The sequence below is a fragment of the Pan troglodytes genome, chromosome 2 (genome assembly GCF_028858775.2).
Source record: "Pan troglodytes isolate AG18354 chromosome 2, NHGRI_mPanTro3-v2.0_pri, whole genome shotgun sequence".
Taxonomy (NCBI): domain Eukaryota; kingdom Metazoa; phylum Chordata; class Mammalia; order Primates; family Hominidae; genus Pan; species Pan troglodytes.
In genome coordinates this window covers 162,000,852-162,026,976 of record NC_086015.1, presented here as the reverse complement: position 1 = coordinate 162,026,976, position 26,125 = coordinate 162,000,852, and the positions used below count along the sequence as shown (strand labels likewise).

Here is a 26,125-nt window from a genome sequence, read left to right as displayed (position 1 = left end):
GGAAAGGTGCCTGCCATGCCTATCTCACGAGATAGTCTGAAGAATCATCCCAACAGGCAGCTTTCAACTGGCTACACTTTATTCCTTTGTGTGAACCTAACATAGTAACTGCAGACAACAGACCAATAGGAGATTCTTTGATCGGTGGGATTTTTTTACATGTCTTCAATGAATTATATCTCTTTCACAGCTGCTATACCTGGACAAGACCCTAATTCTGGCTTCCATTTCTGGGGTTGAGGCGGGGCAGCAGGTAGCGGGAGGGATTGTAACCTGTTGGTCTTTATTGCCACCTAGTGGTCAGGTGGCCAAATAACATCAAGTTATCCAGTGGATTTGAAGCACATTAGAAAATTAATTCCAAATAAACCACCTGCTACTTTAATCCACCACCTAATTAATTGTACACAGGGGGCCCCCCCTTATATAAACCTGTTAAAAATCAAGTAATTATGCTGTGATGTAAATAAGTCCCTAGTTCATCTTTGCAAATTAAGAATTGTACATATGAATCAACAGTTATTATTTTTAAAAACTTATAAAAACAAACTTTTACTGTCTGAAGGCATTTATGAGACTCTATCAAATCATTTCATTTGTTCAAGATATTCTCCAGATGGAGATAAAATATTAAATGCTAAAGTCAACTCACAGATTTAAATCCATGTGTTCACATGGCAGAGAGAGCAAGCTTTTTGGTGTCCCTTTGTTTCTGTGTTGTTGTTGTTGTTGTTGTTGTTGTTGTTGTTGTTGTTGTTGTTTTCCCTGAGATGGAGTCTCACTCTGTCTCCCAGGCTGGAGTCCAGTGGCACAATCTTGGCTCACTGCAACCTCTGCCTCCCGGGTTCAAGCAATTCTCCTGCCTCAACCTCCCGAGTAGCTGGGATTTCAGGCGCTCGCCAACACGCCCTGCTAATTTTTGTATTTCTAGTAATGATGGGGTTTCATCATGTTGGCCAGGCTGGTCTCGAACTCCAGACCTGAAATGATCCTCCCACCTCTACTTCCCAAAGAGCTGGGATTACAGGCATGAGCCACCTTGCCCAGCCAGTGTTCCTTTTAATAAGAACACCAATCATATCAGATTAGGCCCCATCCTTATGACCTCATTTAACCACAATTACTTTCTTACTCCAAATACAGTCATGTTGGGGTTAGGGCTTCAACATATGAATCAGTGGTGGATAAAATTGGGTCCACAGACAGTAACAGACAGGGATAAAGTGACCCTGTCCATCCTGGGGTAGCAAAGCCACACCTGCCCTCCCACCCAGCCACATAAACCAAAGAGCTCAGGTCTCCAGGGTACCACTGTCTCTAAAAGAGGCAGAGGGAAGAGAGGGAAAGAGAAAATATGTGGGTTCTCTCCCTCGTGACAGCCCTGTGGGGCACTTGCCTCTCTTCTAGGTAATTCTCACAGCAGTCTCCCCAGAAAGGGATTGTCTCATTTTACAACAGCTGAGGAAATCATGGCTCAGAGATATGGTGAGCGCTTTAGAAGGCATACTTGTTCCTGGCACAGGTGGGATTTGAGCACTTCTCACTACCCCAAAACAGTCCTTTGAAGGGCATTAGCCCATGGGCCAGATCAGAGTACTGCCTACTAGACTAGGGGTCCTAATAGGCCCTAGAGGATTCTCTGACCCTCAATTTCCTCATCATAAAACAGGGGTAATAATGTTTTGCTCACAAGGTTGTTCTGAGGATTAAGTAAGATCATGTGGGTGGACTGCCAGACCCAAGCCAGTGCTAAATCATGGTGGATTCCCGCCTCGGCTTCCCTCCAAGAGCCAACATGGAGATGGGAAGGTAGCTTCACCAGAAATTACTAAGCATTTTCCAGCTCCCCAGATGAACAAATTATAGGGTACAAAATGAATGAAAACGGCTTTTTTACTCGCCCAGCCATAAAAGCTTTCCTCTCCGGATTTTAAAGCCAGGGAGCAGGGTGGTGAGCCCCTCAGCAGGCTGAGGCATGGAGAGCCACCGTCCCCTGCACCAACCTCATGGAGAGCCACTGTCCCCCGCACCAACCTCAGAACTCCAGTCCTCAGCTTGGTGCTCACCTCAGACCCTCACCACCCACACAGTCCTCAACATTGTAGAGCTCAGACACACCCTCAACCCATCTGGCTCATGCCTCACATCCAATGAGGCCCATCACTCCTGCCTCAGCAGCATCTCCTGCTCTGCATCCACCCTGCCTGGGCTTGCTTGGGATGCTGGTCATCTGTCACCTGCGTGCACTTCAACAGCCCCACACTGGTCTGACCAGTCACTCTCTCTGTTCCAGGCCCAGGACCATGTTGCCATCTATACTTCCTATACAGATACAGGAGAGGGGATTTGCTATGGGAGTTGGCTTGAGCAGTTATGGGGCCGAGAAGTCCGACGATATGCCATCTGCCAGCGGGGGAAGCAGGGATGCCGGCAGTGTGGCACATTCTGAGTCAAAAGGCCTCAGAATCAGGGGAGCCAATGGTGTAACTGTCTGAGGCTGAAGGCCTGAGAACCCAGAGGGCAGATGGTGCAGGTCCCAGAGTCCAAATGCCAGTGAACCTGGAGTTCTGATGTCCAAGGGCAGGAGAAGAGTGTCCCAGCTCCAGCAGAAACAGTGAATATGCTTTTCCTCTGCCTTTTTTTTCTATCCAGGCCCTCAACCTGATTGGATGGTGCCCGCTCACACTGGGTGAGGGTGGCTCTTCCTTACTCGGTCCACTGACTCACACGCTAATCTCTATGTCAGAAACACCTTCAAAGGCATACCCAGAAATAACACTTTACCAGCTATCTGGGTATCCCTTAACCCGGTCAAGTTGATACCTGAAACTAACCATCACAGTAGCCATATCCCATCACTGTCCTGCTAAGACATCCTCCTTACAGTGGCTGACTCTCCTGCCCTCCCTGGACACACTGTGCCCTTTCGGCTTCCATTCCCTTGGGTGTGCAGTCCCCCTACCCAATGCCTCTCACCCATCTCTGCTAGCAAGCTCATGTTTCTTCTCCCAAGCAGTTCAAATGCTGCCTATTCTAAGAAGCCTGCCCTCAATTCCCTCAGGGGAGAATTGGCTGTATCCTGCTGATTTTCACAGCACTTTGTTGACCATTTTTCACATCATTTTACAATCAGCTGTATCCATTTATGTCTTCCCCCACCAGACTGTGAGTTCCTGGAAAGCAAGAGCTGTGTCTTATTCATCTTCATGTTCCCAGTGCCTGACTCAACAAATGCTCAATAAATGTTGATTGACAGAGTGAATTAAGTCTCTGTTTCTTTGGTTCTGTCTATACCATAGTTTGCAGGCAACACTCAACTTATCCCCAAAATTACCTAACTTATGCTTTTCTCTCTTCCCTTGTTTTAACCTGTCTTTCTAAATATTAAGCTTCTAGTATGAAGCCCCAGAATTAAACATCTTTCAGTTCCCGTGGGCTCCATGCTGATTGGCTGGCCCACACGCTGGCTCCCCTTCAGGCTCTGCACACGGCTTCCTTAGCTACTTGGGCCCACCTATTGCATCTACTTTGTCAGCAAGGAAGGAATAAGGAAGAAGCTGCACCTGGCTTCATGGCTCAGATTTGTTTTCTTGGATGCTCAGATGCTAAGATGGTTAATAAGCAAATCAGCCCCAGTATTCAAATACTCAGTTAAGAAATCCTGAAAGAGATACAAATCAAAATCCTCCAGCAGAGCCTGTAGGCAAAACCTGGGCTTTCCCTAATCCTCTCTAATCCCCAAGGGTCACTTGCTACTCTACTATGGTCTGTGTGGTTAGGACCAAATTGTGGGCAGTTTCAGCCCCTGGGAATATACCTGCTTTTCTGGCTAGAATACCTCCCCTTGGAGATTTTCTGACTCTATGCAATGGATTCTAGCAGGAGGAGACACAGAGCTGGAGGTTGAGTACCCTGTTTAAATGACAGTGTCATCCCACCACCATTTCTATCACAACCCAGCCTAGAGTAGACAGCATACAAGTCAATGTAAGGCCAACCCTTTGGACATGGTAAGTCTAGACGCCCAGCTTTGGAAGATTATTTGGCCCTTGTTGAATACTCTATTTTCCTGGGGTTGGTCTCTTTTAAACAAGGCCTCTGACTAGACTTTGGGAGACAAAGTTGAATGCCGGGTTGGGGCAGAGGCTGATGCCATGCTGAGGTCATGATGCTATGATGTCCATTTTGCTTCCTTCCAGGGGAAGCAGAAGCGGGAGCCATCGTGGAGCTCTGCTCCTGGAGGGAGCCTCCCGGGACATGGAGAAGGTGGACACGAATACATCACAGGAACAAGGTCTCTGCCAGTTCTCAGAGAAGTACAAGCAAGGCTACCTCTCCCTGGCCTACAGTATCATCTTTATCCTAGGGCTGCCACTAAATGGCACTGTCTTGTGGCACTCCTGGGGCCAAACCAAGCGCTGGAGCTGTGCCACCACCTATCTGGTGAACATGATGGTGGCCGACCTGCTTTATGTGCTATTGCCCTTCCTCATCATCACCTACTCACTAGATGACAGGTGGCCCTTCGGGGAGCTGCTCTGCACGCTGGTGCACTTCCTGTTCTATACCAACCTTTACGGCAGCATCCTGCTGCTGACCTGCATCTCTGTGCACCACTTCCTAGGTGTGTGCCACCCACTGCATTCGCTGCCCTACCGGACCCACAGGCATGCCTGGCTGGGCACCAGCACCACCTGGGCCCTGGTGGTCCTCCAGCTGCTGCCCACACTGGCCTTCTCCCACACGGACTACATCAATGGCCAGATGATCTGGTATGACATGACCAACCAAGAGAATTTTGATCGGCTTTTTGCCTATGGCATAGTTCTGACATTGTCTGGCTTTCTTTCCCTCCTTGGTCATTTTGGTGTGCTATTCACTGATGGTCAGGAGCCTGATCAAGCCAGAGGAGAACCTCATGAGGACAGGCAACACAGCCCGAGCCAGGTCCATCCGGACCATCCTACTGGTGTGTGGCCTCTTCACCCTCTGTTTTGTGCCCTTCCATATCACTCGCTCCTTCTACCTCACCATCCGCTTTCTGCTTTCTCAGGACTGCCAGCTCTTGATGGCAGCCAGTGTGGCCTACAAGATATGGAGGCCTCTGGTGAGTGTGAGCAGCTGCCTCAACCCAGTCCTGTACTTTCTTTCAGGGAGGGCAAAAATAGAGTCAGGCTCCTCCAGAAACTGAGGCAGAACAAGTTGGGTGAGCATCCAGCTGGGAGGAAGGAAGAGATGCCCAGGGGTGAACAGATCTGGGTAATGCCAAGGTGAAGCTTGGGAAAAACGAGCTCCAACACCACTAGCAACAACTTGTTCGTACACAGGTGAGTGCTGGTGGGAGAGGGGCTCAAGACCTCCTAAAAGTGTCCTGCTGCAAAGGACACTTTTATATTGATGTTAAGTGAGCTTAAAATAAGAGTATGGAGAGAGCCACTAGAACAAAGGAAAACTTTCTTAAAGAGAGCTGACATTGGTCTCTTGTCATTCAGGTCTCAGCTCAAATGTCACCTTCTCAGAGGCCACTCCTGCCCACCCTAGCTAATGTTGACCTCTCTCCTCATAACCCAATCACTGTATTCCCTTATATATTGTCTTTGCAACATTTATTACTATCTGGACTTGGTGATTCATTTACTTATTTATGATCTCTTTCCACTGAATTATATGCTCCAATAGGACAGAGATCTCCTCTGATGGCTGACCCCTCAATACCAGCCTCCATAGCAGGGCCTGGCACATAGTAAGGGCACAACAGATAGGGGCTGAATGAATGAGTGAGCAAATGGACCTGTAAATGAAACCCTTACTATGAAAGAGCACCTTTGCATGGAGGAACTCATTTAACCCTCACAATAATCCCTTGTGGTGGAGGCCATTGTTTCCTCCATTTACAGAGAAGGAAACTGACATGCACAGCTCGAAGTAACTTGTTCAGGCTTACCCAGTGGGAGAATGCCCAGATCATAGGGTTGAATGGAGCTTTCAAAGCCAGGCAGTGGCCTCTGAAGCACATGCTCCTAAGCATGAAAGCTATGCCCCCATCCAAACACCAGCCTAGAGCCAGCCCAAGTTCTCCTTGACAATATCGGCTTGTCATTTTAGGCCGGCTCGCTTGTTGACACAGTTGCTGTTATCTGCAGAACACTGAGGAGACCTTGTGTGGTCTTTTACTACATTTCTTAACCAGTGTTTTTGTTAGTAAAAGCTCTGCAGGATAAAATGGGAGATACAGAGTAAAGTGGCTTCAAGAAAACTGATTCGCTTCACTTTTATTTAAATTTAAACATGATGTTGGAGATTATGAAAAAAAATCTTCATCAATGTCTTAAGTCATAATGATGTTTATTCCCTAAAAAGACTTTTTTTAGTTAAGACGCAAGGTAATCCAAAAAGATAACCTTAAAAAAAACCTCTCATTTATAACAATAATGATTTCCAAGGATTTCTCAGGTCTATACATAACATTATCTAGGCTGGGCACAGTGGCTCATGCCTGTAATCCCAGCACTTTGGGAGGCCAAGGCGGGCGGATCACCTGAGGTCAGGAGTTCGAGACCAATCTGGCCAACATGGTGAAACCCCATCTCTACTAAAAATACAAAAATTAGCTGGGCGTGGTGGCGGGTGCCTATAATCCCAGCTACTTGGGAGGCTGAGAAAGGAGAATCGCTTGAACCCGGGAGGCGGAGGTTGCAGTGAGCTGAAACTATGCCACTGCACTCCAGCCTGGGCAACAAGAGCGAAACTCTTAAAAAAAAAATATCTAATAATTCACTAATCTCCCTATGAAGAGAAGGTGGTTAAATTCTTTTTATAAGAAACAAGCATAACCCCTCATTACTATCTCACTCCAATTATGGGAAATGTCTGAGTAAACCATGTATATGCCTACATTATAACATTTTATTCTAAAAGTACAGTTTATTGCTCTCAAGGACACACAATAATTAGAACTGGACTAAGTGTTGCTTAGCAGAATTCCTCAGGATAATTGGTTTAATGAATAGGCAAGGATGTTTTCTAATTAGCAGCTCAGCTGTTTCCACATAAATAAATGTTTCTATAGGAGCTGAGAGAGCTTAAAATGTTTGCTCTTTTGAACATTCTCTCAGCTCTCTGGCTCATATCATTAATTTCTGGCCCTTCCTTTGCATAACACACAGGCAAGTTTCAGCTGAGTTACAGTTTTGATTATCACCCCTTACAAATTAATAAGGTTTCACGTTACTGGAGAAACCGGTGCACCAGGCTCCCCCAGGAAAGGCTTGGAGCCAGCCCATACGCCATAAAGCCACTAGCTCTATGCCCATCAGCCTTTCAACCCTGGAAGTGGAAAGAAAACTAATGCAGAATCCTCAGGATGCACTGTCTTTTCTAAAAAGAAAGTACATTACACTCCTAGCCAAAGATTTCCTGCCTTTAATTTCTTGTTAACCTATGTGCTTGCAATTATTTCTCTGATCCATATAAGGCTAAATTGCTCTGCAGTTGTTTGACCTACTTAACAGCAAAGTATAAACATCCATTTTTAACTTATTTCTGGACAGTTAGGATCAAAAAAGTTTAACTGAGTTGACATCATATCCTGGGTTTTCAGGGACAATTATCTCAAGAGACTAGGATCAAACTAGGCTATTCCCTTCAGGAAAAGGACCCCATTGTAAGTAGAACTAGGAATCCACTGTGGAACCTGAGGCAAGACGATATTCATCACTTCCTTTGTGATTAGAGAAAACTCACCTATAGAAGGGGATAAGAAAACCAGAAAAAAAAAAAAAGTCCTTCCTGAATTTACCCATTCAATGCCCTCCACCCTGGGGAAAGCTAGGATCCTCAAATCCATTATCCCCCCGGGGCCCTCAGAATCTTCCCTAATCTTCCTGATTGTTTGGACAGGTTAAAACAAAACTGAAGGTCAGCAAATACTATGATGTTCAAAATACAGTCACTGGAGCTAGTATTTTCATATTGGATGAAAATATGATGGCTACAGCAAGCTACAAAAGTGTCAAACACAATCCCAACCCTTAAGGAAGTTATAGACTGTTGGAGAAGCAAAATATAAAAACATACAAACAACAATATGGGTACTAATTAACAGCTTAAGCTGCTACAGAAGAAATTATGTCAGTTGTTGATTATCAAAATGAATAATACAGGCAGTAAGCATTAGAGGAGTTTCAAAGGGGACTGAGAGCACTCAGGCTGAGAGAGCCATGAAGAGCCTATGAGTACACCGAAGGCTGGGAGAAATTTCAACCAGGAGAATGTCCCAAGCAGTGGAGAAAATGGAAAGAGATCACTGTGAGCAAATTTAATCTGTGTGAAAGTCATTGGTTGGTTCCTGAAGGCGAGGAGTTGGAGACAATGCTGGAAGGGCGGGCTGACATGTGATGATGAAGCCCCCCTAATGCCAGTGAAAGAACCACTTCTCATGCCAGGAGGAATCACCAACGGCATTTCAGCAGAAGTGCAGTATGATCAAATCATGATTTAGAAACTTAATCTGGCAGCCCCCCCATGTTTTGAATGAATTAAAGAAAACGTCACAGCTTAGACTCCTTCAAAGTCTCCATATTGACCTCCCTTCCCTTCACAGCAGCTCCAGATTTTCTTTAGAACAGTATTGTCCATACATCCCATCCTCCCCAATTGTCCACTCTCCCCTGTATCTTCACTTCCACAGAATAAAGCCCAGCTCCCTCACGCTGACATGCTAGCCGTGTCACAGTCTAGTCCCAGCTGAACTCTTCAACTCATGGCTCTCTCACCACACCCTGTGGCTTCCCACCTCTCTCACATTTGCCACGGGCCTGTCATCTACCTCTTTACAATCCCTGACAAAGCCTTCTCCAAATGCCTACGTTCCCACCTTCCACAGGCCATGGGCTTGGCATCCTCCAGTTGCCTCAGACCTCTGCACTGCTGACTCTCCCATGGGGCTTATTGCCTTGAAGTTGACATGGGCTCCTTTATCATTTCAGGTCTGTTTTATCTCCCTCACAACTCCATTTTTCAACCCATAGAACATGGTATCCCAGCAACATTGCAAGTGTGGTAGGCAGTGGGCACGGGTGATGTCAATCATGAAAAGAAAGATGATCAATATTTAGAAGACCACTGCAGGGATCCAAGAATGCATTTAACAGGCAGGCTAAGGTGGAAGAAGGGGAACTAAAATTTTTAAACGTATTGGAAAAAACAGAAATAAAAGGATTAAACACGGCTGGTAGGGAGACATAACAAAAACTACTCTGAGACTCTGAGCCACGGGAATCAAAAGAATGATCAACTAGCACCTAGCACTCAGTGGGTGGGCAAGGGAGGAAGGGAGGGAGGGGACTGTGTGCTGTTAGGGAGAGCTCAGATTTAGACAAGCTACTGTTAGCTGCTAGTGAGACCTCCAGTTGGAAATGCAGGGTGGAGGTTGAGAGACAACCGAATCTCAAGCTCTGGGTTTGGGGCCAACTGGGTGGGCAAATATTCAGAGCTGAATCAGAAAATGGTATCTCTGAGACAGAAGTGAAGAAAAAGAACAGAGGACCTAGGATACACAGGAATCACAGAAAGCATGACAGAGCGGAGGACAGGAGTTGCTCTCGGATAACAGAGCATCAGAAAATCAAGTAAGTAAACAGGGTCAAGACACAGAGAAGTCAAGGGTGTTAACATGAAACAAACTAGTCAAAGAGAATGAACAGTTGTAACAGTTGTCTGTCTCTCAGCAAACAGCTCAAATGCCACCTCTTCCGAGAAGCTTCCCTGGATCACTCATCAGAAGGCCCTCTCTTCTCTGAACATCCTCCACACCTCTCTTAGCACATCTCCCCTTCTGCAAAGTATGAGAGGCATTATTTAAATCCTTTTATCTCCCTCACGCCGAGATCTAGCAGAGGCTTGAGCATATGGGTGCTCACTAAAACACTGAGGAATAAATGAATACATAACAAATGCTTCTCCTGTGTGTGCTTTTCTGGAATTACTGAAAAATCCAATTTATGAATGTGTGCCTATAAAACTAAATCACAAGTTCTTTGGGATTTATTTGTTCTAACACCCACCAACCTCAATTCAAAGCAGTCCCAGGATACACAACCTGCAAGCATTCTCACTTTTTCCTTTTATCCCATATTTCAAAGGCAATAAAACGGGGAAAGTTTTTAATTGCTTGCAATTAAGCATAACCTGAGCTTATAAAGTTACGTATTCTCATTATCTTTTACTTTCCTATAAACAAGCTAAATCTCTTTAGTATTTGTACTTCCCAACTTTTTGTTTTGTTGAGGATTTTTTTTGTTAACGTATCAAACAACTTCAAAGGTAATGGCCTCAAAAAGAATTCCATGATAAGAAGCCAAACTTATGTTCTTGCGGCAAGCTGTAGCTGGGCATTTTTATAGTGGTTAAATCACGAACAAAAAGCAAAGAGTGCCACTTCAGGAAAATTAAAGAATCGCAGAGTCTGAGAATGTTCTACTCTGCAAGTAGAAAAACACATTAATAAAGAGGACTTTATAAAGCATTAACCCGACAATCAAAGCAGCAGCCTCTGAAGACCTTCTTACACTCTCTTCTTTCATAGCCTAGTTTCTTGCAAGGGCAAGCTACAATTTTTACTGTAATTTCTACCTTGAATTCATACTCCAAATCATTATACCCTGGCTGCTGCCTACCCCGCCACCTCAGTCCACTGAAATTCCTCTCAAAAACAAACTAATGACTTCCCAGTTACAAGTTAAACAGACACTGTCAGCCCCTATCCTCTCTACCTTTCTTGGCATTTGACACTGTCACTCACTCCTTTTTTTTTTTTTTTTTTTTTTGAGACGGAGTTTCACTCTTGTCACCCAGGCTGGAGTGCAATGGCACAATCTTGGCTCACTGCAACCTCCACCTCCCGGGTTCAAGCAATTCTCCTGCCTCAGCCTCCCGAGTAGCTGGGATGACAGGCGCTCGCTACCACGCCCAGCTAATTTTTGTATTTTTAGTAGAGATGGGGTTTCACCATATTGGCCAGGCTGGTCTCAAACTCCTGACCTCAGGTGATCCACCCGCCTCGGCCTCCCAAAGTGCTGGGTTTACAGGCGTGAGCCACCACGCCCGGCCCACTCACTCCCTCTTAAAACCTCTTTAGCTTCCACAAACTGCATCTCTCCCTGCTCCCACCGGGTGAGTGGATGTGACCCAGGACTCTGTCCTTGGCCCTCTTATCTTATCCCACATTCTTTTTGAGCAATCTCACTGACTCCCCGATGGCTCCCAAATCACACCCCAGAGCAATCTTCTCTCACATTTTGAACCCATGTTCCTGTTCATACAAATCTCGGGCACCGCAAGCTCCACAATGCCAAAACTAAACTCATTTTCCTCCCAACCCTGCACCTTCTCACCTGCGGTCTTGATGGCCGAATGGCACCAATGTCCACCCTAGGCAGGAGTCTGGGAGTCGTCCTTAACTCTGGCCTCTCCCCCACCTCACATCCAGCAAATGACCACCTGTCAGTTCAACCTCCCAAGCACCATAAGCCCCTGTCCCTCCTTTCCATCTTCACTACCACTGCCTTAACTCAAGGCCCATCATGTCTCCAGCTTCAATGCTCCAACCTATTAACCATTCTCCTGCCTCCAAATTTGTTCCCCTCAACCCCCAATCCATTCCATTCCTACTGCTTAAAGGGTCATCTTTCTAAAATTCCAATCCTACCTTGAGAATCACCAGCATTAATATCTTCCAGAGGCTCAAAAGATTATGATCACAATCCTGAACATCGAAGAAACAGACTTCAGTGATCTGCCTTGCACAACTAAATTCCCCACATGCCACTTTCATTTCATTTCCATTCACCAGCAGCCTCTCTCAGGATTAGCTCTGGGACGTCTTCTCCTCCTCCCTCCCATCCTGCACCTTCTCAGCTTTAGATGAGCTATCCTACTCACCCTTTACAATGCAGCTCAAAGATCACCTCCTCTTCAAATCATGCAGGTGTCCTAGGTTCTCTGAACCTTATTAAGTCTTGTCATTGCTCTGACAGCCCTCATCACGCTGTATCAGAGTCACTGAATCACTGATCCTCTGTCTATTTCCCCACTCATTCATGAGACCCTTGAGCAAGGTGGTCCACGCTTTCCACATCTCTGAGTTGCCAGGTCTAGCAAAGAGCCTCGGAGTCAATGATGCCAGACACGAAGACCCAGAAGCCCATGAACATCTTACTCAGGAAGCAACATGACATCGCCACAAGCATCATGCTTGGTTTTCCCCACTACTGTACTTCTTTGAATCATGAAATGCTAACAAAGATAAGACACGTCCCAATTTCAGAAATGTTAAAAGGTGAAAAATTGTCTACGAAACATACTAAGTAGCATGATCATAAAACCTTACGTACTTAGTCATTAGACTCAAAAAGCATTTTAAAAATCTAAGTGCTGACAAATAAACTAGAACTTTCTAAGATAATTCAAATATTTCCACATGAAAAGAATACATACATTATCTTAAAAGGCAATTATAATATTTTTCCTTTGAAACATTAAGGAACTATTTGTTCTGCATCCTAATTGTGGTGTCATAGCACAAATCTCTATTAAAATTCACAGAATTCCAAAAAAAAATAGAAGTCATGGAAAACATTTTAAGAGATAATATGATTGTCCTCAGGCCCATTCCCTGTACCTTCCCATCCACTAAGCCTGGCCTCTACCTCCATGGACCCTGCCAGAGCCAGAAGAGGACTCTTACCTTCCCTCTAACACTCACCTCATAGGCATGACTCTAAAATCCTGGGATGATCTGCTGCCAGGCCCACCTTCCTACTACCTCCAGCCATTTTCTCTTCCCAGTTCTTGAACCCTGTTGCTTCCAGCTCCAGCCCAGCCTCTCTCTCATCCTCCTCCCACCCACTCTATCCACTGTCCATCTCTTGTTCACTTTACCCTGTGAAATCTGGGCTCTACTGGGCTGGAGGTGGGGGTTTCCCTTTTGTCGTGAAATTTTTCGTTACCTCTTCCCCAGGGCAGACAGGGTTGGCTTCCAAAGGTTAAAAACTATCTGAACATGGTAAGACATAGAACCCCCACAATAATCAGATTTTCCTTGGAAAACTGAACAAGCCTCAATATTGGCGGGAGGGAGCAAGACTTGCAAGAAGTTAGCCCACACTTTCAGCTGTTTGGGATAACTCATTGACTTTTAGAAATTCCAGAGGGCATTCTGTTGCCCCTCCAGGGTGCTTCATTTACTTACCACAGTAATGTGAATGCAATCCAGGAAGGCCCAGCTTGCCCAACCCATCAACTACACAAGGTATGGAGAGATAAATTTGTAGATGTTTTAGGTCATCCACCAATACACATCTAACATATATTAGCCATATCCTTATGTCTCATAAATTAAGAATGAGAGTGCTATAGAAGGAACTCTAGTGATCTTCTATTTTGCTAATAAGAAAATGGAAACACAAAAGCTACTACGTGGTAAAACTTGGAAGACACACACCGAAGGTGATCCTCTCCAAAAAGACAAAATGACAAATGCCTACGAGTACATGATAATCTGAAATGAAATGCCCTGTAGGTCCACTGATTTTCATTACACAATAAATCTGCCAAATCTACAAAGGGAAGATCAGTTTGGGGAATACAGTAGATTACTGTAGCAGGCAGCTGCCAAAACCTGGAACTGATAAAGATCCACTGAAGAAAAGATATGTGCACAGGAATACATGACCATATACACTAATATACTTGAGAGAAATAAATGTTAATAAGTTATACTAAGTTTGGCTGTCTGGCCTACACGATGTCAGGGCTTTTTAGTATTTCTTACAAAAACTCAAAGCTTTCTTCCATGAACTTTTTGGCAGCAAATCACTGCTGAAGGCTTACAACCAAATCCCCACTGGGGCACTCAGGAACACTCAAATGGAAGAGGGCAAAGGATATGAGGCTGCAGTTGAGGCCTTCCAGATATCATGAGCAGCATGCACACAAGTTGGAGCTGTTGTTTGCTACCAGTGAATACTAGGACTAAAAAATAAAGGCATTGTTTCATTTATCCTTGACGCCATTCTTTTCCATTTTGTCTCTGAAAATTCCCTTTACATGCAATTTTATTCCTGGCAATGCAAATTTGATTTCTAACTCATGGCACTGTTGAACTCCCATCTTCACCCCCAGAGTTCTTTGAAAAACACTACCTGTTCCTTTCCTCCCTTCTGAACATTATCACTTTAAAACAGCAGGACTCAAACTTGCATTGAACTATATTCTTTGTGGGGTTTTTAAAACCTTCATTACACAATAAAGAGCTATTGTGAAAAAAATCAGAAAACATAAATAAGCCAATAGAAATTCATCATTCAGAGACACTAGTGTACATATCATGCAGATGTATTTGTTTTTATAAAAATGGCACCACTATGAATCTTCCGTGTGAAAATGTCATCAACATTATTCCATGTCAATATGTTCTCTAACAAAACCATTTAATGACTACTTAATATTTCACTTTAGGTATGTAATATGATGTACTTAACAAATCCCCTATTATTGTAAATTAGAGTGGCTTTCTATTATACTTTAGGCTATTATAAAATCTGGCAGTGAAGATGCTTTCTTAAAATATATTTACATGTATATTTGTCTGATGGTTTCTTTAGGACAAGTTATTAGAAATGGAATTGCTAAGCCAAAAGGCATTTAGCCCACCACCATCCCCCTTTTAGGTCTTTTTATTCATATTGCCAATTCATCCTCCAAAAGGGTTATTCTAATTTACTCTTTTTATATATCATTCAAAAAAATATTTATTTTGTGCCTACTTTTGCTAGGCACTATCAATATAATCATCAATAACAAAACGGACGCAGTCCCTGCCCTCAAGGAGCTTCCAATCTAAGGAAGAGAGAGACACGCACACCCACATTATCAGAGATTCTTCATTATTTTAAGTTGAGGTAAGCTAAAAAGGAAAACTGCAAGATCACAGCAACTTAGAAGAACCCAATACACCCTGAAGGATCTGGAAGAGCTTCCATGAGGAAGAATGGTTCTGGGCTGGGGGCTAAGGTTTTCTGGTATAAATCAGGTAAAAACAGGTTCTAGAGAGCCTTGGAGAAAACATTCTAAGCAAAGGGAACAGTGTGGACAAAGCCACTGGGAGGGAAAGGAACACAACCCATTTGAAAACATGTAAGCAGCTCACTGTGGCTGGGGCACACAGGTGGTGGAGAGACAAGGCAAGAGGCCAGGCCACATAGGCCTTCCAGCAGAAGTAGTGTGGACTTCCTGCACTCTCCCCCACTTGTGAGGTCAATATTCAATACCCATGTGCTGAAACAGTCATATGGCAGTCAGAGCCTAAAGAACTAACAACTCAATAATGACACATGTATTAGTCAGTTCTCACACTGCCATAAAGATACTACCTGAGACTGGGTAATTTGTAAACTAGAGGGGTTTAACTGACTCACACTTCCATATGGCTGGGAGGCCTCAGGAAACTTAAAATCATGGAAGAAGGCAAAGGGGAAGCAAGGCACATCTTACATGGTGGTAGGAGAGAGAGAGAGAGTGTGAAGGGGAAGTGCCACACTTTTAAACCATGAGATCTCATGAGAATTCCCTCACTATCACAAGAACAGCACGGGAGAAACTGCCCCCATGATCCAGTCACCTCCCACCAGGTCCCTCCCTCAAACACATAGGGATTACAATTCGAGATGAGATTTGGGTAGGGACACAGAGACAAGTCATATCAACACAATAAACTGTAAGTCAGAAAAACAGATGTAAATAAAGCTGCCAAGCTACCTTGCATAAGGAACGTACTTTCAATCTGTTCCCAAACATTTACACTTACAATATCATGCCATGTGCTTTAAACAATATAATCAGCTAAATACACTGGTTTAATATCTTGTCTAAAATATCTGCATTCTTTGACTTTAACAAATAATATGTTAAGGCTGAAAAATATTAAAAAGTATTTAAAGTTTGTCAGAGAAGCTTCATACTCATATTTTATTTAATATAAAAAAACCACATATGTTACTTAAAGTTCTACTCTGGAGAAAAAGCTACCCCCATAATCTTTCAGTGACTGTAATTGGGCAAGTTCTCTTTATTCTAACTTGGGTTTTCTTCTAGATAATCTTCTGCATGAATAAAAGTTAAAATCAGTGTTTTTGTATTTTTTAAAATCAAAAGAAGACATCAAGTACTCCGTGTGCAGTGTTTTAATTTATCCGTGTACATAGGCAATTATCATAATTTGAAGGACACTTTTTACTTATTAGACTATAAGAAAAACTGTACAGAAAGTTTATACTATAAAATTAGATCCCTAAGTGATTAGGGTCCTCAGTAACACAGAAATAAGAAATTGAAAAGGGTCATTGCTCGGCAATCCACATAACTACAGAGTAGAGCGCAAGCTATTGTTCGTGATCAGAAAGAGACTTCATAAAAACATCTTCACATATTCCCTAGCATTATGCCCTACTAGTAAAAGGAAGGCCTATGACAATGCCATTGTTTATTTTGTGTAACGCAGCCCTTCTATTTCCCTCAAAAGTTTTTTTTTCCTGCTATAAGATAAAGAAAAGGCTGTATCCCTAAGATATATACCTAATGAAGATTATCTCAACAGAAGCTCCAATGTTTTCCATTTTTCACTGTCTTTCCTGAAGTTCACCTGGATGTTCCACGGCAATTTTCTAACCCTTTCATTGTTGATTAGCCTACTAAAAGTAGAATTCTTTAGCAACACACAATACAAAAGACACAGGCTAAAACAGGCCTCACAAATACACTTTGAAATAGGTATATTTGGATATAAATATAACTTTCCAGTCCATTATTTTTTCTAATGACTAAACTCTAAATTTTTAAAAATGGAAGTTTTCAAACCAACGATGTGTTAAGCCCATTCTCATGACACATTCATTTTAACTTCTCATCTGCAAAACATAACGCAATAAATTATCAAAGAGGAAGAAAAAAACATGAAGCTCACCTGCCTTATAAAATGAAAACCAAGCATTACAAGACATGTAATAGCAAATACTAAGCTACACATTTTTTTCTGAGTAATTTTTTAACTCTTCTTGATCCTAAAAGTCACAAAAGATCAATGTAGAAAATTTGAAAAATATTCTGAGTTTTTAATTAATATTCTGAGGTTTCAATTAATATGAGGTTATTTCTAGTGGTATATTTCCTATTATACATAAGTAATTGGGTTTAAAACAAGCACGTGACAGCATACTTTTTCTTGAATAAAATTAGGATATTTGCATTTTTATCTTTTGTTTACTTAGCATACGGCATGTTAAGCATCTATGACATTAAAAATCCTTCTAAAACATGGTTTTAACAACATATCACATGGATGTGTCATGATATATTTAACCATTTTCCCTACTCTAAGACATTTATGTTGTTTCCAAACTTTTAACATAATATGACTATCATAAAGATATTCAAAACTCATACTTCTGATTATTTTAAGATGTATTTGTTAAAAGTGAATTTAATATGACCAAAACCACCCCCATCTCAAAAAAACAGACTGTTCTACCAGATTTTAACCTAGTCAAAAGTCACAACAATTACAATCACATGGTATATATATTTACAAATAAATGTTTAAAATCATAAAAACTTCAATGTCTAAAAATATTAGAAATAACAGGAAACAGAATCACTATTATGTTTCAGTACATACTTTTAGAAAAAGAAATAAGTTAACTTAATCACCACGCTATAGACTTAAATCTCTTCCAAATGAATCAGAGAACACAGAACCACATATTGGTACCAGAAGAAGATGAAAAATTATCAACTACTTAAGAAAAAGAAAATATCTGAGAGAATGGAAGGGTAAGCCCAGTTCAGGACCTCAGGACGAAGGCCTTTCCTCCAATAAATTACAAGTAATACAGATCGATCTCTCTCTCTCTCTCTCTTTCTCTCCCTCTCTCTCTCTGCGTCTCTGTCTCACAGAGAGCAACTTAAATTGAATTATTTTTTTCCTTCGTTTCAAGCCTTAATATCCATTTTTAAATTTTCTGAAGCAGACAAGAATGTTGTTATAATAGTTCCACACACATAATAGCTAGCTCTCAAAACTCAAGGAAGACTAATCTCTTAGAAGTTCAAAGCCCAGGCCAGGCGCAGTGGCTCACACCTGTAATCCCAGCACTTTGGGAGGCCGATGCAGGCAGATCGCTTGAGCCCAGGAGTTCTAGACCAGCCTGGGCAACATGGCAAAACCCCATCTCTACTAAAAATACAAAAAATTAGCCAGACATGGTGACACACAACTGTAGTCCCAGCTACTTGGGAGGCTGAGATGGGAGGATTGCCTGAGCTGAGGAAGTTGAGGCTTCAGTGAGCTGTGACCATGCCACTACACTCCAGCCTGGACGACAAGCATGGGAATCAAAAAAAAAAAAAAAACTTCAAAGCCCAAACCTTGAAACGAAATGCTCATATTTAAGATTTCAAAAATAAAGACAACTTTTCACCCTTTTAATACTTACTCAGTATGGGAAAATTTTATCTCTTCCCTTTGTCTTGCAGAATAATTTAGGTTCCCACCTAAAACACAAATAAACATAGATCTTTTCCATATAAGTATTATCAGTAAGTAAATTTCAACCATACACACATACATGCAACCATTTGCATAGATATACTGTATTTTAAGTAATAGAAAAAGCTATCAACGATGAAAAAGTAATGGTTTATCTACTGGAACCTTCCCAAAGGGAAAAAATGAAATTCTTGTGTGATATAAATAATCACCCCTTAATTTAAGCATTTTTTTAAGTTTGGACTTATGTATTGCTTCAAGTGTTGTTACTTAGGACACTGTATTAATATTCAATAATAGTGAAAATTAAGAGAAATTAAAGGAAATGAACAGGTGTGGTGGCTCACGCCTGTAAATCCCAGGCTAAGGCGGGAGGATTGCTTGAGCTCAGGAGTTTGAAACCAGCCTGGGCAACATAGGGGGACCCCATATCTAGAAAAAATTTTAAAATTAGCTGGCTGTGGTGGCATACACCTATAGTCCCAGCTGTTTGGGAGGCTAAAGTGGGAGGATCACTTGAGCCTGGGAGGTTGAGGCTGCAGTGAGCTGGGATCGCACCACTGCACTCCAGCCTGGGTGACAGAGTGAGACTCTGTCAAAGAAAAAAAGAAAAGAAAAAAAAAAACTATTTAAATTTAAAAAAAAAAAGGAAATGGCCTAAAATTATTTACACAGCATATATATTATATTCTACTAAATATATAAAACTCTTTAGGAGCAAGCAGTTAGAAAAATTACTAAGGACAACATCAAAATCTTATCAAGAACAACAACAACAAAAATGCACTAATGCATACAGTACGAATTAGCAAAAGAAAAAAAAAATCTGTAATTTCTAATTCTAAACCAAACATCTTGAACCTTAAAATTTAAATTATAGCTATAAATTTGCTTAGTTCTGATTTTTTTAATGTAGGACAATAACACAGAGGGGCTTTAGGTTACTTTTTAAATGCTATATTTCTTTATGTTAATATAAAAATAACATCTAAGATTTTATATTATAAGAAACTCATCTGGCTATATTTTTTTAAAATGACAGCAATTTTAATAAATATGAAGGCCCAGAAAACATAATTATATATTACATAATCAAATGTGTTTCCATCATTATGAACAGAAAGTCATTACTGCATGGACTAAAGCACTGGCCCCCAAAGAGGCAGACCCAGAGACCCCACAAGATGATCCACTGCGGTTTAAGAAGCAAATATCAGATCTTCTACTTACCCTGGGCACGATTCACCAAATAGAGTAAGACCACAGATAAAAGTGACACTAGGAGTGAAAAAACATAGGGCCCTTAAAATATGTATTTCTTCTCAATGATTCCTATGTAATCATAATCACAAAGCAAAGCTTAGACACAATCAAACCTTTATTAATTGCTATTTTAAATAAAAATATTATTCCCATTATTTTATTTTCCAAAAGCACTAAAAATAAGTTACACACCATTTTCTCCAAGGGCTACTCAGCCCAGGGGTGGCAGGCCAGAAACAAAGAAGTTGAGGCCCCTAGAAAAAAGGGAGCCGACCCAGCCACAGCCCAGCCCTGCCCCTCTTTCCTCTCCCTTTCTCAGTGCTGGTCCTTTGCAGGACTTAACAAAAACTCCTGCCAGCCCCCGATTGTTTATCATTTCAGAGGAAGCCAAACAGTAGTCTTCTGGGGGCTCTAAGTCTGAAAATGCCATGTCCATTTTACAAATTTCAAGTAACCAAACATTAAAATGTGATCATTAGACTCAAATCAATCAAGACCTCAAAATTCAAGTTTTCCCTTGGCTTTTTCCTTTAATAAGTGAAGAACACTGTTTAATTTACTTTAAAATAATAGGGCAGGCCTATTATCTTATTATTTTGATTCATGCCTGTAATCCCAAAGGCAGGAGGAGCGCTTGAGGCCAGGAGTTCAAGTCCAGCCTGGGCAACACAGTGAGACAGCATCTTCACAAAAAAATTTAAAAACCAGCCAAGCATGGTGGTGCACACCTGTAGTCTTAGCTACCATGGAGGCTGAGGTGGGAGGATCACCTGAACTCCACAGCTCAAAGTTACATTGAGCTGTGACTGCTCCACTGCATTCCAGTCTGGGCGACAGAGACAAATCCTGTCTCTAAAAAAGTAATAATAATAAAATAAAATAACAGAAAAACATATTCAAATGGCACACTGTTTGCTTTGAGACCCAAATATGTGTTGAACTGTGGACTGACATTTAACCACATGCTGCAACAACAAAAACAGACAAAAAACATTTTATGATTTAATGTTTGAAATTCTTATATGACCCACTTTTTTAAACATTTATTTTTAAAACTTGACATTCTTGTTTCTAAAACAAGCACGTTTATTTATGAGATAATAAAATGCACTCAAGGCAACTCATAAGCAATTATCTGCAAATACCACACTTCAGGTATGGATGGGCTTTATTCCCTATAAATGAAAACAAAGTTTGATAAAATCATCACTGTGGTTTGTCATTTTAAGCACAATATTGAAGTATAAAAGACATCTTGATGTGTTAAGGAGAATTTTCTTTTCAGATAAACACAATTTATATGTATGGTAAAGATTACCTATGGACAAATGCTATTATTTTTATATATTTCTCAAGTTTCCTAATGCCTCCTATTTCAAACCAATGACATTACAGGTAAAAACTAAATTACGGACTAAAAATAAAAATCAGTTAAAACTGCCTAATGAATAACCATGAGTACTCACACCTAAATCACACCAACGTTTCCACATAGTCACATTAAGGATATACTCAGGACTCTTCAAATTGTTCCACTTTAAGTGGGAAAATGCTTTTTTTTTTAAAACTGTAAATAGTTAAAACAGAATATGAAACCAACTCAATCACTGCCTTTAAGGATAGGAATCTCCTAAAAAATGCCTGTGAATCTTCAGAGGGCTAGAAAGTCACCAGCTATGAAATTCTAATACACAGGTGAGAATTAGGCAAATCTGGGAGCTATGCCTAAGTAAAAATAAGAACATTCTGTTATGTAGTAAAAGAAACAAAATGTTGTCATACGGAATACTCACAAGAAACACAAGCAATGAAGAACACTTCCAAAAACAAATACCCCCAAGAATCCAGTATCATACCGGCAATGATGGAAATGATGGCCAACCCAAGATTCTGAATGGACTGCATGCTACAATGGAAGAAATATAAAGACACATTTCATTTTCAAAAGTCTTCACACATAGGTTAACACTTCACTATAAATATTAGTATCTGTGGACCATATACTATTTGTGTTCAGAGATGTTTTCCACCAGGGATGACTTGATTAGATTTTGGATTGGTTTTTATCCCATAACTATTTCCACTACTAGACTGCTCAAAGGTAAGGGAGCTTGTCTCATTAAGCGCAATGTGGATTCAATACCTTTGTGCTGAATGAAAGAAGGGCCATGTGAATATCAACCATAGGTGTGGTTTCCCCCTTCTGCCTTTCTGTGCCAGGGACTGGACTCAGCTTCTAACTGAGAAGCCTCACATAAACAGGCAGGGAGATTATAATGTCAGCAAGGACCTCTTCTGAGTTAGCTTACTCCAGCCCTCTTGCTGGAGGCTCTTTTGTGGCCACAACAGTATCTTAAATAGATTTACTGACTTTTCCAGTCATCTCCAGGTTCAGCGCTACCCCAGAGGCTGGATGATGACTAGATTCAGATCTGGAGTTTTATATGATAATTAAATTGACATAGCAGAGACAGACATATACGATCCACAGCGTAAATACCTACAAGCCATATGCAGTTCCCAGCTGATGTTCAGGAACTACAAATGCCACCATTGGCCACAATGCACAGGCAAGCAATGAGTAGGAGAGTCCCAGAAGACACTATAGAAAGCAACGCAGAAAAAGGTCACAGTCTTACATTAACCAAAAGGTGATTTTCCTTTAATGCAGATTAGCAAAAGTGACAGAGTAGTTAACATATATATATTCAAGCAAATTTTGTTATTAGGCTAAAATTCATATTCAAAATATACAAAAAAGTCTCTGCCCTAAGAGTATCCTTCTAGCGACAAGATACACGCTGTCTTAACCATTTTCATTTGTCATCATATTATATGCATATATAACTGGCTGGGGCCCAAGATGCAGTCAAGGACCAAGTAAGAAAATAAAGGTAATTTTTAAAAAGTTCTTACCAATGTTTCAGGCAAGCTAATTTTCCAGTATTTATTAGGAGTTACAGATTAGGCAATCAAGGCAATATCATGCCAACAGTCCATCATCCTGCATCTGAGTCACCAATACCCAGTAACCACCACCAATGCTTGGTAAACCTCACCTAATGCTGATTTTTTCTTCAATTAAAAAAGAAATATTGTGATTGAAATTTAAATGAGTATCACTTATACCTATCAGATTGGCAAAGATTAAAACAATGACAATACCCAATACTAGCAAGGATACTAAAAAAAGTCACATTGTATATTACTAAAGTTATAAATGGGTAGAAAGTTATCGGAGAAAGTTTCACAATCTCGACCAAGATGTTAAATACGCAAACCCACTGCTGTAGCATCTCTACTTCTAGGAGTCTGTACTGTATCTGTTGAAACACTTCTAGAGAAATGCCCACTCACTGCACAAATATTTATGTTCCAGATATTCCTTTATTAACAGGTAGGAAATGCAGCACTAGAGCCTCGGGTCTTAAAAATGATGTTTTGAAGAACAATAACAAAAACTTGAATTCATTATCACTTTTTAACCTACTAAGCAAGTCAAAGAAAAAGAAGAGTTACTGGTCCAACAGATTTTTGGTTTTTTGCCATCTATGATGGAATGCCTTCTTTTAAGTCACTTATTTTAGAAAAACAAATGGGACTAGTAAGCATTCTGGCTTTTATAAGGCTACTTTATTTCAAATTCTCTTTCAGCACTGAAGTTAACTGGTTAAATAAACCAAATGAAATTAAAAGATACCTTATATGTTAATAATTCATAATTATATTTTAAAAAATAATTATTTTGTAGATATTGGAATCAAGTTGTCGTCTCTCCACTATCATAGGCCTTGTCATCTGAATTTGCTGAGCGTGCCTACTTAGATGAACATGACAGACTCCTTGCTGAAGCCCTGACCCCACCATGTGCTAACACAGACGTTACCATAGCAATCCAAGGGTTCCACATCGTAAAGGCCAGCATCATGTGGGACACAAGAGTGGCTGCTACTGCGCAAAGAACCCAGATGATGTTCTTCCCTGTTTTATCCACCAGGAGCCCAAACACTGGGGACATGGGAGCTGATATGACATATACAACACTGCCCAGAGAACACATAAGACAGTTCATGAAATGCAACACAGTCAAACATCAGTTTCAAGAAAGTCTTGAAAATATCAGGCAAAGCAAATCCTAACTCATTTAACATTCTTATAAAATGCTCATCAAAAAATATAAAAAGCAGTCCAAGACTTCTTTGGTTTTCCACTAATTTAAACACAGCCACTCAGGATTCAAGTCCCAATGTAGTCCCAGTTTTGCACTTAAAAAATATTAGGTCACATACATCTTTTTTGCTTCTTTTAACATTTGATTATAAAGACCCACACTTCACATGCAATAGGCACTTACAAAATTAATTTTAAAATACCTGTTAATTGCACTTGCTGCCTGGGAAGAAAATCCAAATTTCTCTGTAAAGAAAACTCTAAAATTAAAAAGACAGAGAAATTAGCACATTAGAGAGAACTACTCTGTTTTCAAAAAATAAAGTTGAATAAAAATAACTCAAGTTTAATTAGCTTCTTTCTTGATATTATTCTCCCACCTTATTTATATTCACCTTCAGGCAATCTGCTAAAGCTTCAGTATTTATATTAATGTTTACTGACTAAATGACATATGATGCATATTTTTTTCCTTTTCTGGTATGCAGCAAGGAGTACACACAAATTTTCAGAAAATCAAATATACTACCACAGGGACTTAAGGCTGCTTCTTTTCCTTAAAAGCAGTACTAAATGGGTTCTTTGCTAAATAATAAACAGGGTTCTTGTCTCAAACTATTTAAAAGGACAGCCTGAACTCAAAGGGTGTAAACCATACCCTTACACAAACACACTTACATTGCGCTGCTTAAGCAGCTGCCAATGAAAAAGGAGAGAGAAGTAGAAGATAAAGCAAAGAAGAATTTGCTTTGAACCCAGAATTTAAGTCCGGCAGAATTACAGTCCTAATCAATGGAGAGGTTCCCAGGCACAGTGCACCAATAAACAGTCTCCATTCTCAGTAAGAGCCTTTCTAACCAAGGAATAAAGAGGGAATGAAAAAGAATACTAGTCTAAAATCAACTATTAAATCAATATTATGAATCAAAAATTATTAGGTATTGACATGGTTTGGCTGTGTCCCCATCCAAAGCTCATCTTGAATTGTAATCCCCATAATCCCCACATGTCATGGAAGTGACCCTGTAGAAGGTAATTGAATCATGGGAGTGGTTTCCCCCAAGCTGTTCTCGTGATAGTGAGTGAGTTCTCACGAGATTTGATGATTTTATAAGCAGCTGGCATTTCCCCTGCTGGCACTCATTTCTCTCTCCTGCCACCATGTGAATGAAGAATGTTTGCTTCCCTTTCTGCCATGGTTATAAGTTTCCTGAGGCCTTCCCAGCCGTACGGAACTGTGAGTCAATTAAATCTTTTTCCTTTATAAATTACCCAATCTGGGGCAGTTTTTTATTAGCAGCATGAGAGTGGAGTAATACAGGTATTTCTTCAAAAGAATAATAAAAGTATAAAACCAATACTAAACCTTAAGCTAAAAGAAAATGTATATCCCAGGATCTAAAGTAATTCCTGTGAAAATATAAACTATAACCAGAGAAGCAAGATTTACTGCTTTAAAAACTACATTTATGTGATTGAACTCTCATGATAATTTAGACAAGAAATAATGGAAACATAGAGAATACTCACTTCCCAAGTCCAATAAAAGGGAACACAGCAACATAATAGCAGACACAGATGATAAATATGAGCCACAGGGGTAAGGAGAAGTCCTTTACATCAGTTAATTTAATAACTTCACCTTAGAGAAGAAAGGGAAGACACTATCAGCATAATTTTGCACACCTAAGGAGCTTTCATCTATAGTCAAGATTATTTTTTAAAATCTTGTGATTAATCTTTGCAATTCAATTTAAAAAAAATACTTTTCTAGTAAATTACACAAACATCATTTCTGGGATAACTTACAAAGACATAAGAAAAAGCAAAACCTAAGACTAAGACTGGCATCTACCTTTCCGGCTCCTTTCCAAGAATAACCATTTTGCAAATATACAATCGAGAATGTAAATTCTGCCAAAAGATTTAAGGGGAAAAGAAAATACATCTAAAAATTTAGAACAGTGGAAATCAATTTGGAAATAAAAAATAAAAATCATGTCTTAAGCTCCACCTGGTTTTACAACACTTCATTAGGAACTTAGATCTCATTGTAAAATCTCACAAAGGCCATAATTCCCCTAAGTCCCG

General features: G+C 40.7%; 1 protein-coding gene across 5 annotated transcripts in view; it reads right to left on the bottom strand.

Annotated features, from left to right (window-relative positions):
- MFSD1 (major facilitator superfamily domain containing 1) overlaps positions 1-26,125 on the bottom strand; it is a 71,384-nt gene that overhangs the window by 27,272 nt on the left and 17,987 nt on the right. For 3 of the 5 annotated variants that reach the window (XM_001155302.6, XM_001155065.6, XM_063806362.1), the window contains 8 exons: positions 25,565-25,676; positions 24,238-24,294; positions 23,751-23,907; positions 22,369-22,466; positions 21,658-21,770; positions 19,832-19,879; positions 18,549-18,606; positions 16,227-16,964 (listed from right to left, as the gene is read on the bottom strand). In XM_001155302.6, coding sequence (XP_001155302.1) covers positions 16,961-16,964; positions 18,549-18,606; positions 19,832-19,879; positions 21,658-21,770; positions 22,369-22,466; positions 23,751-23,907; positions 24,238-24,294; positions 25,565-25,676 — 647 coding nt within the window. In that variant the 3' untranslated portion in view covers positions 16,227-16,960. Of the gene's footprint in view, positions 1-16,226; positions 16,965-18,548; positions 18,607-19,831; positions 19,880-21,657; positions 21,771-22,368; positions 22,467-23,750; positions 23,908-24,237; positions 24,295-25,564; positions 25,677-26,125 lie in introns of those variants that run through there. The other 2 variants (XM_016942233.4, XM_016942232.4) reach the window with 1 other exon arrangement.